Here is a 12,874-nt window from a genome sequence, read left to right as displayed (position 1 = left end):
TTATGTTGAGAGAAAAAAATAATTGATGCATTTAATTAATGTAATTGAAAGCATATGTCTAGCCTGTGTCCTTGCACAGCTGGAGAAGGACCTCTGTCCGAATCGTCCGCTTCCCTGGAAACCTTGTGTACTTTACTTTTTTTCTACCTCCATCTTTACGTGTAATTGTTTAGCAAATATTAAATTTGGTTGAAAAAGTTGATTGAATAAAACGCTCACTCTTTACAGCCTGGTGAGGTGTCTATTTACTGTAAGTTCATAAGTTTGTCCAGCGTTACCATATTATTTGAATATTGCCTTTGAACATCGGTTGGTAGGGCAGGACAAATTTCCCGGGGGGGGTCTCGTGTAATCAGTGCTGTGGAGCACCTGTTCAGAAGCACGGTCACGATCTTGCTTACTTATTACTAGCAGATCAATAGACATCAAAAGCAAGGACGATGTTGTAGACCACGTTGTCTTAAAATATTAAAATAGGTAATCCGACCAATTTAGCAACCGAGTTACAATAGCAGCATAAAATCTAACTCGTTCGGATGGTGCGCGTCTAGTAGAACGCTGTGGGTATTCTGGCAACGAAAAATGATCTGATCGAATGAAATAAAAGTAGACCCGTCAAACCTGAGTTAAGGTAAACCAAAAAGAGTAACTACTTTATAATACTAGCTAGCAACAGCGCTGCTTCACAAGGAAAGACACAGGTAAAAGTAAAAAAAACATAACTGGGTAAATAATTCAGTAACCGAGCGTGTAAAACAAATGGATATATTCTTTGGTTGGGCAGGAGTACGTTAGCAGATAGTGAAAAAATAGCTGGCTTGTTCGCTATAAAAACATACCGGGAAAATTATTACTCAGTAACCAATCTTATAGTCCGTAAAACAAATGTATTTATTTTTACGATGAACGGGAGTATGACGGCAGACATTGTCTGGTACAGTATTCATAGGGTAGTCTATACTACTATTTTGAATCTTGGGCTAACCTTTCTATCGCCATCAGAATTTAGATTTAATTTTGGTTCAGAGGGGGTAACTTTATTATCCCTTGCAAATTCAGAACAACTTAATTACTGTCTACAAGATTATTCATATATTAAGGGATACAATGGCTTTATTCTTGTCTTCTTGCATTGCTTCCATATTTCCAGCTGAAGGCTGTAAGTTTTTCCTCATGGCTACAGGGCCATGCACTACTGAGTCCCTTGTGTTTCGGCTCAATGAGAGCACTCCTGAGGTGTTGTGGGAGGTGTTGCTTGAGCGTGGTTGGGAAGAGTATGACCCACTGGAGCAGGATGAACAGGACTGGAACCTCTACTGGTGCATGTCTGGCTTCCGTAACTCAGACTATGAGAATGTCTTACTGTGGCAGAGGCTGAACCATCTCCCCAAGACCATGCGCCTCGCACGCAAAGATTGGCTGGCACGCAGTCTGAGAAGGATGAGGGGCACGTATGGTGCCAGACTGTATGGCTTCAGTCCCATGGCCTTTATCCTCCTGAATGACTACACCAGGTTTCTTAAGTAGTACACAAAGCTGGGAGCTGATGGAAAGTGAAGCTACTGGATCTGTAAACCAGTGAATCTCTCTCAAGGGAGAGACATCTTCATCTTTGATGACATCAAGAATTTGACTCATGACTCACCTGTAATCATACAAAAATACCTCAGCAACCCCCTTCTGATCTCAGGCTACAAATTTGATTTGAGGATCTATGCCAGTGTGAAGAGCTTCTGTCCACTGACAATCTACATGTATCAGGAGGGTTTAGTGTGTTTCGTGTCAGAGAAATACAACCTAGCATCTCTGGACAATCTGTTTTCTCACCTGACAAACACAAGCATCGACAAATTTGGTCCATTCTACACTACAGACAAAGAGCAGGTGGGTCAAGGGTGTACGTGGACCATGAGCAAATTCTGCAGCTTTCTCCACAGTCAAGGTATCAATGAAATTCTGCTCTGGCAAAAAATCAACAACATAGTGACACTGACTTTGCTCACTATTGCCCCTTTGATTCCTTCCTCCCCTAACTGCTTAGAATTGTTTGGCTTTGATATCCTCATTGATTGTCACTACAAGCCATGGCTTTTAGAGGTCAGTTATAGCCCTGCACTTTCTATGGACTGCCCTGCTCATATAATGGTCAAAAAGAGTTTGATAAATGATTTCATTGACCTACTGAATTACACAATGATTGATGGCCTGAGACGGAGAGGATATCTCAGACAGAAACAAAGACGCCCATCTAACTCAGGCACACGGTCTTTATTGCCCAAAAGCCCTATAGTACGTCTGATACCAAAGTCTGTGTGTGAAAGTAAATGGCAATGTCAGTCGAGGATAAATTCTTATTGGCATTGTTCATGCAGTGAAGGCAAGTTACCTGCAATTCACAGTCAGAGAGTCGAGTCCCCAGGTCAGAGAACTCACGACAAGAATGTACCATCCCTCTGTGTGGGGGACTTCATATTGACATTTCCTTTTAATGACATCACTCATAAAGCCTCACAAGGCCCATTGGATGTAAAGACTATAGTGCATAAGGTTCGCAAGCTCACGAGTTAGCTTAGATTGTCTCGCGCCCATAAAGAGAACAGCAAGAAGGACAGGAATAGGGGTGCTGCTACCATAGAAAAGAAATTTGTATCTCTTCGTTGGTATCCTAGATACCCACTTCTTCTTAGTGAATACTATTGGCCTTCCAAATAAAACAAAGCTGAGGATGAAAAATAGCTGCCAAGAAGATATAAAAATACATTTTTATCTGTTGATACCAGAGGATTGTAACGTTATAGATGTCACATGTCCTTGCCCACACAGTTATATTAATGTAGGGGGGTACATATCACTTTTCATGAATAATAGACTCATTTGTGCAGCATAAGATTCTCACTGATACCAAGTGTAGTGAGTAACAAGCTTAGTTTTGACTTATATGTGCAATTTATTTATCACTTCAGTTCAAACAGAGGCTAGGGCACTATGTTTCAGGTTTACAACAGATCAAAAGATAGAGATCATGAAGTTAGATGACTTTTTTTTTTCACTGAAACACCTTCCCTTAAATGTTTATATGCACACAGAATCACCTCTTGATTTTATTGTTCATGCATTTCAAAGCAAAAATGTAAACAGTAACATTTATATACTGATAAAAGGTTAACTTCACAACATATTTCTGATTTTCCAATTTGTACACCTCACTTTTTGTCCATAAAAGTAAAGTCTTTAGTGTTCTTTATGTGAACCCTCCCAGATGAGTATTTTGTCTACTGCCTTCCACTGAAATAAACTGTTTTAACAGTTCCATCAGGATATATCCTTTGCTTGTACTTGACGGTATGGATCTCTCGTTGGCCATTGGTAAACTCCACTGTTTTCTCCCCGTTTCTGTAAGCAGGGGAAAAACAAATTAGGCACCTCCCCAAAAATTGCATTTGAAATCACACATCAAGAAGCAAAGAGAAATCACCAAAGGTGTTACCAAAGCAGTGGGCCTCATTTTACACCAGAGAGACAAAGATCTTACTTTGATAACTTGACTACAGTTCCATCTGGAAAAAAAGTTTTCTGTCGACCATCAGGGTATAGACTCGTAATAGTGCCATCAGGGAAAACAATTTCCCTTGTACCATCAGGATAGCGCTTCTCTGGGGAAAGACCAGTCTTTTAAATACATTTTCATCATAATACATGTGAACTAATAAATTTAATTGACCAACCTCTTTGGTTGTTAGGAAACTGCAGAACCTCCAAACCAGATGGATAAGTGGAGTGAGTTATCTGAGCGTCATAGTAATGGTACACCTACATGAACAAATATAGTGAATCACTGCTATAAGCTTGACACAGTGGACCTTTCTCCTGCTTTAGCAAAAACATGTAGCAAGTGCTGAAGAGGATTTAACTGGTTATATGATAAGGTGTTAAAATAATTAGTGAAAAATAGGAACTTTTGTTTAAAAAAACATTTCTACAATGTATACAACAGAAAGAATGAACAGAAAGTTCTGAAGATCTCTGACAAGTACTATGATGAAACTGTATTAGTTGTCAACATGTGACCTCGTTTAAGTATTTCTCAATTCAACAGATACTTGAAAATTCTTCAGAAATTATTTCACAATTCATTGTCTGAACAGAATAGGCATAAATAACTTGTGATTCTGACTTTATAACTGTGATAATTAGGATCATAGATCAGCATTCAAGTGCCCAAAGGATTGAGAATCAGTAAAATATTCCACTCATATTCCTCTTTGATTATTCAACTACAGTGCAACGGTCATACTTGGATTAGTACAAAAGCATAGAAACTAAAATAAAAGTATAAAACAACACAGAGATGTATTTTAGATAAGGGGCCATTAATCCCCTTATCTATATGTTGAATTGGAACAAAAAGATATACATTCCTTGTCAGCACAGACATATCTAAATAACTTTCTGAAAAAAGAAGACATAAGATGTGTTCTCTGATTGAAATAACTGGGTTGAAAACAAAACACAAATTTTCTTCTTACATAAGTGACAGACAGAGGCAAGGTGAGCAATGTTTCTTTGCCCTGACCTTTGTCCAGTTGAAGCCAAGACTACTGTCAAGAAAAAAAAGCCTGTCCACCTTTCCCATGTTGCTTTAAGCCATTAAATACATACCACAGTTCCATCAGGCTGTATGCGTTTAACATCTCCATTGAAGAATGATACTGTGACTGACTTTTGATCTGCACCGATCTCCTTTGTAGTTCCATTCCGGAATACAATGACACGTGACCCATTTGATAGAAGCTGCTCAATCTGCAGGAGCCAAAGCATTGGGAAAACAAGGTGCACCAAGATCTGACAATACATGAGAATATAACAATCAAACAGAACACTGATTGCCTTACCCTACCATCTGGATGGCAAATTTCCTCTCTAATTATGGCTTTACTGGCTCTGAGTGCTTGTGTGCCATCATTTGTTACGTCAGGGTTTAGCTAAAATCAAACAGACAAGTTATTACTTAGCAGTTATTTCTTGTCATATCCCACTACCTATTGAGTTCCGAGAATATACCTGAGGCATGTCTGTAGTTTCATGCTCTGACTCAGAGGAAACAGTTGATATACTTTGCAATTGTCTTTCCATGGAATTCTTGCTCTTTTGACCTTTCCTACAAATCTGCTTGTCATTCTCTGCAGCTCTGCACAAGCCCTGGTCAGAGTGAAAAAGAGCTGCAGCTCTGATGTCCTGAGCCATTTCAGTGCAGTGAGAAGACAATCACTTTGCTTTGAGTTAAATAAAACATTTCACACAACATGGTTTGAAACAAAGACGTAACATGTCTGTTCAATGTGGAGAGGCATACCTTGGCTTCATGACTGTTGTATAGAATTGTATCACTGTTCTCTGGACTATGAGAAGCTGTGGAGGTTCTTGAATTTGAAGTGTCCTTTCCTTCTGAAAAATAGATTCCATACAAGCCAACACCACATCTTGATCAGACATGTCCAACAACACCCTTTGTCCACTTTTAAATAGCAATGGAGAAAACAGATACAGTATACAACACCCTATAGACACTTCATATAATATTGTATTAAATGGTGCCTGAATAAACTAAATATACACTTACTCATAGACTCTTTCTTATCCTCTGCCTTGTTAATGGAGTATCTGCTCATCTGAGGTAGCAAACAGTAGTTATTATAGTTATTAATTTAATATTATATATATATATATAATTTTTCTTTCTTTTTTTCTTCAGAGTGTAATATATTTGAATTGGAGGATGATACTATGTGGCAAACACAGGAGTTCTTTGGTCTTTTGCACATAACAAAGCTCCTCATGATAGTGAAGCTACTCACGCTGTTGTATGTTTCATTGAAGAGCTCGTTGGATTCATGAACAGGAAACAACTGTGATGTAAAGTCATGTTTTAATGCTTACTTTGTGAGAAATATGGGACAGTCATATTCATTACACAGCTAGGAATTATGTATGTAGCACCGAGTTGATTAGCTGCGTGACCTTCCATGAATTATTTCTGAACAAACTTATCTGAACAAATTAGTTAGGACCAGTCAAATTATCTTTTACTTAAAAATGTAAAAACAAACCAATAATTGATCAATAGGCAAAAACAAATCAAACAGAAATAGTTTGAAAATGTCTCAAAACCTATTCCAGTCAATAACAACAACATTCTAATGATTATTACTTTGTTTGACTGTTTACAGTGATATTAATGTGGATGTAAATGTTTTCTCACCTTATTTTAAAATAAAGTTTACATAGAAGAATATATACTGACCATGTTATCATTTGCCACTGGCTTGGTCTCAAGGCTGGGGACTGTGCTCAGAGCAGGAATGTGGCTTATTTTGTAGGGAGCATGTATAGTTCCATCAGACTGCCAAAACATAGCATGCCAGGGTTAGCCAATAAGTTGCGCCACATAACACTCCAGGGCCACAGGCTCATTGTTGTCCACTATTTTGCACAGAGGATGATGAGTAGAGGATTGCTTAAACATTTAAGTACTCTCTTTGATAGCATGATTTTTTCTAGTCTAAAAAAAGAAACACTAGTAATAACTTGAGTTGACTGTAGAATGCTAATTCAGGACACTGACAAAACTGGGTAAAAAAACAAGGGTTTTGTTTAACTTGTGGCCTAACAGTTTTATGTAAAATTAATTATAAAATTAGTTCACATCAATGGTTTTTGAAGAACCTTATGAATTTACAATGTGCAATTCATGAAGTCCTTTCACACTGAAACTAATTTTCTTAAAGAACATTTTTTAAACTTTTTATTTTTCTTTGCCAACAACACCCTGAGGAAAAGAGTTATTTGAAACTTCAGTATAGTATCAAATAACCTACATGCCACTTTTCTCTAATGGATTTTCATCACACTAGTACTGACTGTGCTGTCTAGAATCATTTCAATAATGAACATTAAAAAAAACATTGCTTTGGTAACTCATCACTATCATAGTAAATTCGGTTTAATTTTAATCAATTCAACACAATTTAATTTAAATGTTTCATTTGAGGTTTTATGTCTATACAAATCATACTAAATTAATTATTTCAGTGATCTGGGGAACTGGGTCTGTGGAGAGAGAATGCTAAACCACCTTAAGAGTTCCGAAGGATTGCAAAGGATTCTTTTTCACTCTTTAGTTTAGCTTTAATGCCAAGAGGAAGCAGTCATGAAGCAGCTTCCTTACAGCAGCGGGTCTGAACTGAGTGAACTTGAGCAACAGATGAAACACGTGCATGAAATCCTCCTAAATGTAAGTCACATGAGAAATTCCACTACTTTTTGATTGGTTGATTTCTCCACCAGTTTCTGGGTTTAAAATCTTGCAACAGTCCAAACACAGAATCAGGCCAAGTCCTACTGGCAGCCTGGAATACATAAAAAATAAATAAAGTCTAATTTGCTGAACTGATAGTGTCTATCAAAAAAGTTTACACCAACTCAGTCCTTTCAGAACAACAGAAAAAACAGCAAGACTTTTGGACTGTCCTGATGACCCTGTGACCTTTAGGTAAAGCCATGTGTTGACTGGGTAATAAACAGGTCAGATCACAGCAGGGCCCAGTAGAGCAACCACCTCTAGCCAACTCATGCTCCGGATATGAAAGGGAATAGCTAAATAAACTTGGTTGGAGAAAAAAATCTGTTAGCACACTATACTATACACTATACACTGTATACTACACAAAATAACACAATAGCCAAGGCTTTCCAGAGACGATGACTACATGTGGGTAGCATTTCATCTGCATTTTCTGTTATCACTCTTATATTTCAACAGTGACGGTTCATTTTCAGCAAGTTGTCTGGGTGACTATTGACGAATACAAATATTGGATTAATGGCTGTGGATGTGTTAATGCTGCCATTGACTTAAACTCCAAAGAGCTGCTGGCGGGTCCAGACTCTCAAACTTCACCCTTGTAAATACATTTATATTAGCTTCCTTGTAGTTGCTGAATAATTCATAATAATGACTGTCAGATTAGTCATTGAATAAGATAGGAATTTAAGGACTTAAAGTGAACAAGATCATGAACTGGTAAATTGTGAAGTCTAAGCTTTCCTTACGTGTGGAACATGGCTCCTGCACTTGGCAGACCAAACAAACAGATACTTTTTCATATTGACAGACTGAAATAATGTCACACTTCTGATATAAAGGGCTTTTTAGAAATCAATTTATGATCTGTACATCTTATAAGGCTATAAAAACTGGTATTTAAAAAAATATTTTCATTTTCATTTTCATCATGAATGAGAATAACTTTTTCTCTACCCATTAGATGCATATAATACAGGGCTTCTATTATCTTAGGTTTCAGTGTCAGGCTGCTCTCAGTTATCTGGTAACACAGGTTAACCCACTTCATCTTAACATGATACAACAGATCTGCTAATAAAAAACTACATATATTCTTAAGTCACTGATCTAAACATTTTAAAATAAAAGTCTTCACTGCACTACATACTGTTATTACTGCTAGATGCATAATAATTAGACTGTATTTGTACAGGTTGCAACTTTGTGGCGCTATTCAACTCTCTTTCTCTCTCTCTCTCTCTCTCTCTCTCTCTCTCTCTCTGTATTTCTCTCTCTCCCTGCTTCAGTCCGAACCACAGATCTGCCCAACCATGCAGTGGTTTCTGGAGGGTTTGCCTCATATACTATTTCAGATATATGGCCCACATGATAGGTGATAAGTTAGAATGAACATAATAAAAAAACACATTTCTGAGATGTGCATAAATAAAAGACACAATCATCCATCTTAAAACTACAATATAAAAACTAGGCAGTTAATACCCACTGACCCAGACACCAGTTCTCAGTATTCACCAATCTGGACAACACCCACTATTACATAGTCCATTCTGACTCATTTGATTACTTGTTCCCAAGTCCCCCTCATTATATAAGTCCTGTTTATTCACAAATGTCTTGCGCTTCATATGCACTTTTCCCTGCACTTTCAAGCCTTCGGTTTGTGTGGACAGTCTCTCAAGTCGTTACTTGTTTTTGCTTCAGGTGTTTTTCCTTTTGGATTCCCCTTATTGAATTTGCCTGCCGATCTGCCTGATTCTCTGTTTTTGACCAACTCCACTTTGGACTTCAATATATTGTATTACAAAAAAATCAATATACACCTGAAAGAAGCTCTATCTTACTTTACACACTCTCTGAGAAGTAAGTAAAGACACAAATCACATCCAGTCAACCTTAGTCTTGGATCCAGGAAAAGTGCTAGTGGATGATAAAGTGTGAGGAAGCTCACCATGCCCTGTGCTGCAGGGTGTGGTGTGGACCTGCCCGTGCTGTTGCGAAGTCTCTCAGACAGAGCACACTGACTCAGCAGCACCTGGTTCTCTCTGGTGAGAACATCAACACGACTCTGCAGCTCACTGTGTGCCTGCCACCACTCACGCTCCCTTTCTGCGAGATGCTTTTTTATGTACTGGATCTGCTGCTTGAGATCCTTCACACACACACAAACACACACACATGCACGCGCGCGCACACACACACACACACACACACACACACACACACAATTTCCATTAATTTATGTATACACGCATCAATATTCATACACGTGTGGACAGATTAAATATATCTTATTCAAAACTGAAAAGAGATTTATAACATGAATGAAAAAATTAGTAGATAATGACTTAATGTAATCACCAGTTTTACCTGTGCCTCAGTAAGGTCTAGTGTACACCCTGAAGGTGTATGGTTCAATGGTCTGGAGGTTCCTGGGCTATCTTTCTCATTTTTAGCAAAGGAATCCATTTCAGTTCTATCCAAATTAAATAACATATATAATAAGTAATCCAAATAAAAATAGAAAGTCTTGTTTTTTCCAATAAACATTTAAGTAAAAAAATCTATCTGAAGATATTTGTAAATCTGCCTATGAATATTCTATAGCAAATCATGGATACTATCTCTTTAATGTGTTAGAGTCAAACCCTGAGAAAAACACGACTTAGCAAATGCTAAAGATCTGATAAATGAGTCTTAACAGAAATCCTGACTACACCCACAGACCTTTCCCATTCAGCAGTCTAACTTTCCAGACACATAGTAAGTATAAAACAGCAATATACATTTCTTCATCTACAATAGTTATTTACTAAAAATCATATTTTGCCTACATCTAACTGACCAGTAACCAACAAGTTCAGTGCACCTCAAACACTAAAGTGTTTAACACGAAGGGAAGGATTCCACATAACCTGATGAAAGTTAATGCTTTGTCCTGCTCTGTTTTCATCTTGTCAATCGTTATGTCACTGCGCCCTCCAGTTCTGACACCCAAGCCACTTCTTCCCTGTATTTTCTGCAGTGGTTTTCCTGCAGAAGGCAGTTCATGTTTTAGTTTACGTCAGTTTAATCTAGCACCATCACTTATGAATATTCAAATCTAATCCCACAGACAGCAGCATCCTCACCGCTGTTACAGTGCTGACTGTTGAAGGATCTCACTGAACATTCATTGTCAGCTCTGTTTTCTCCAGGACATGTGACCGGGGGGAAAACTTGACTGAAGAGGTCTGAGGTGCCAGGTGTCCTCAACTCATCCTTCGTCTCTGTGGCTCTTCTGCCCTCTGCCCGAGGAGCTTCTTTGACTCTGTCGGTCTGAGACCAGTGCAGGCGCTGTATTTCAGACTCACTGCTTTCACTGCCAGACCCAGCCGAGCTGGAGAGCTGAGCTAAGGGACAGTGAGGGGTTCTGATTCGGCCCGGTACGCCGTCCCTGGTGTCGCTCAAAGCATCACTGGCATAGTCCTCATCGGACAAGTCTACATTGTCATTATCTCTGCAGTCTAGTCTTGAGGGATTAGATGGAAGTTTGGGAAGTCTGTGATACTGAGACACAGGATCCTCCTCGGTGCTGGTACTGTCACTAGAATCACTACGGTGCCACAGTTGCATGATTTCAGTAGTAAGGGTTAACCCATCTGCGCTTTGCTCGGTCCGACCAGCCATACCACTGGGTGAATGAGCTCTCCTTTCAGGAACTCTGATGATGCGGTCGTTTACCCTTTTGAAGCTGACTCTTTCTTCAAGTGAGCCCACTTTAAGGTCACTGTTACTTGACAAAATATTACCAATTTGGCTGGGTCTGTTGCGGTGTAAATGGCACTTTTGATTGCTCTCTTTTGGATGCTCTTTGTTTTTTTGTGAGTTGCTGCCATCAACATGATCAGAAGCACGAGCAAAACATGGGGTTTGGTTTTCATTATTTGACTGTAATACACCATCGTACCCTAGTTCCTTTTTATCACATGAATAAATGCTATTTCTTAAAAATCCTTCTTTATCTGTGATCTCTGATCTCTGTTCAGAGGGCTTACTTTCAGCTTTTGTCTTTAAGGAATCCAGCAATGCTGAGCTGCGCCTCTGGTGAGTACCAGGGCTGCTGTACATTCTTCTGCTTTTTTCATTGTGCTGTAGAACAAACACTGGAGGCTCCTCCTGGTTGGATTTCATGCTCTTCTTAAGTCTAGATCTCCCCTCCCCTTTACGAAGGAAGTTCCTTTTTTCTGTCCCTGTGGCCCCTGTTCTGATCTATGACAGATAATGAACAGCAAAATCACTAGTGTTAAATTAACATGCAAAGCATGTGTCTATGATGCTGTGTGGTTACAGCTCAGGTGTTAAAGCTCGTAGCTTTGTTGTGTGTCACCGAGAGATACAGATAATTTACATGCAGTACCTGCATATCCTTTCTTAGTGGTTCTTTATCCAGTTTGAGCTGCTCGTCAACAAAATCTTCAAAGGTTTTCTCTTTCTCCTTGACTCCTGGATGAATAGGCCTTAATTTGAACAAAAATATTACCATTAGGCTCCAGCACAGCTTGCTAATAAAGGAATGATTTTACTGTGAATTTGAATCATCCCCCTACTATGCTCAAAACGTGTCTCTTGTACATATTCTGTGTAGTGGTATCCAGTACCTTTCCTCTGGGTTGGCTGGGAAATTTCTCCTGAGCCCAAAGGGGCTGACAGAACACTGCTCTTCCGTATGCTTCAAGAGCTCCTCTTTGACAGGAGACATGCTTCTCCCTCCTGTGCTGGCAGTCTTTGAAAGCGTGCTGTCTAACACACACAAACAACCAAAGCTTCTTTAACAAATATATCAATTAATATGCACACAGATATCAGTATATATATTACAAGCATAGTTTTGAATAGAACGTCTCGTACATGAATAATTAGGGTAATTTCCTAATAGTACCAACAAATTTTGCATAACAAATGAAATAACACATTTGTCATTTTTATGTACGTTAGATTTGCAAAGCTTATATTTACGCATACAAAAAGTACAATTTGCATACAAAAGTACAATATGCATACAAAAAGTACAATTTGACATGTTAAATGAAAACATCTGAGAGGGGCAGTAAAGAGTCTAGATGAGGCCAAGCCCTCTTGCCTGCCTGTGAATAATTCTTTTTAAATACCCAACAGGTTTAAACTTGAAAGAACTAGTTACTGATGTGATTAGGCCTGAGTAAAGAAAAAGATCATAAAACGAAAGGACAAGTGTGATGGTAACAAAAACAATCCTTATTACACTGTCATTTTTTATCTGGTGTGATATTAATAACACTGTTTTGATCAAATTTACTGTACATAAATCTGCTTACTAAAATTGCCCAGGGATACATCAGATTCATTAAAGTCTGTATCATTTTTAATATTGCTTTTCCTCAGTGATTGCAAGTGCAGACACATGCCTGTCTGTTTAATTTATTTTCTTCATGTACTTTACAACTGAAGCATTTACACTAAATTGCTTTATCTTTTCACTTGATCTTTATT

At 38.4% G+C, this 12,874-nt stretch overlaps 2 protein-coding genes across 2 annotated transcripts; one reads left to right on the top strand and one right to left on the bottom strand.

The window, feature by feature from the left end:
- Positions 1-1,173: 1,173 nt before the first annotated feature.
- Positions 1,174-2,568, top strand: ttll2 (tubulin tyrosine ligase-like family, member 2). Its single transcript, XM_035524390.1, is given in 2 exon segments — positions 1,174-2,264; positions 2,373-2,568. Coding segments are annotated over 2 exon segments (1,287 nt in total).
- Positions 2,569-3,032: 464 nt separating this feature from the next.
- On the bottom strand, positions 3,033-12,104 carry si:ch211-140l13.3 (centromere protein J). Its single transcript, XM_035524387.1, is given in 14 exon segments — positions 3,033-3,393; positions 3,533-3,653; positions 3,726-3,810; positions 4,660-4,800; positions 4,893-4,982; positions 5,062-5,199; positions 5,354-5,445; positions 5,621-5,669; positions 9,315-9,515; positions 9,734-9,839; positions 10,279-10,396; positions 10,495-11,614; positions 11,763-11,862; positions 12,004-12,104. Coding segments are annotated over 14 exon segments (2,652 nt in total). The 3' UTR covers positions 3,033-3,203.
- Between the last annotated feature and the right edge of the window lie 770 nt (positions 12,105-12,874).

Source organism: Electrophorus electricus, chromosome 3, assembly GCF_013358815.1.
Source record: "Electrophorus electricus isolate fEleEle1 chromosome 3, fEleEle1.pri, whole genome shotgun sequence".
In the NCBI taxonomy this organism is placed as follows: Eukaryota; Metazoa; Chordata; class Actinopteri; order Gymnotiformes; family Gymnotidae; genus Electrophorus; species Electrophorus electricus.
The sequence above is the reverse complement of the archived record's forward strand: the minus strand, read 5'-3'. Positions and strand labels throughout refer to the sequence as shown.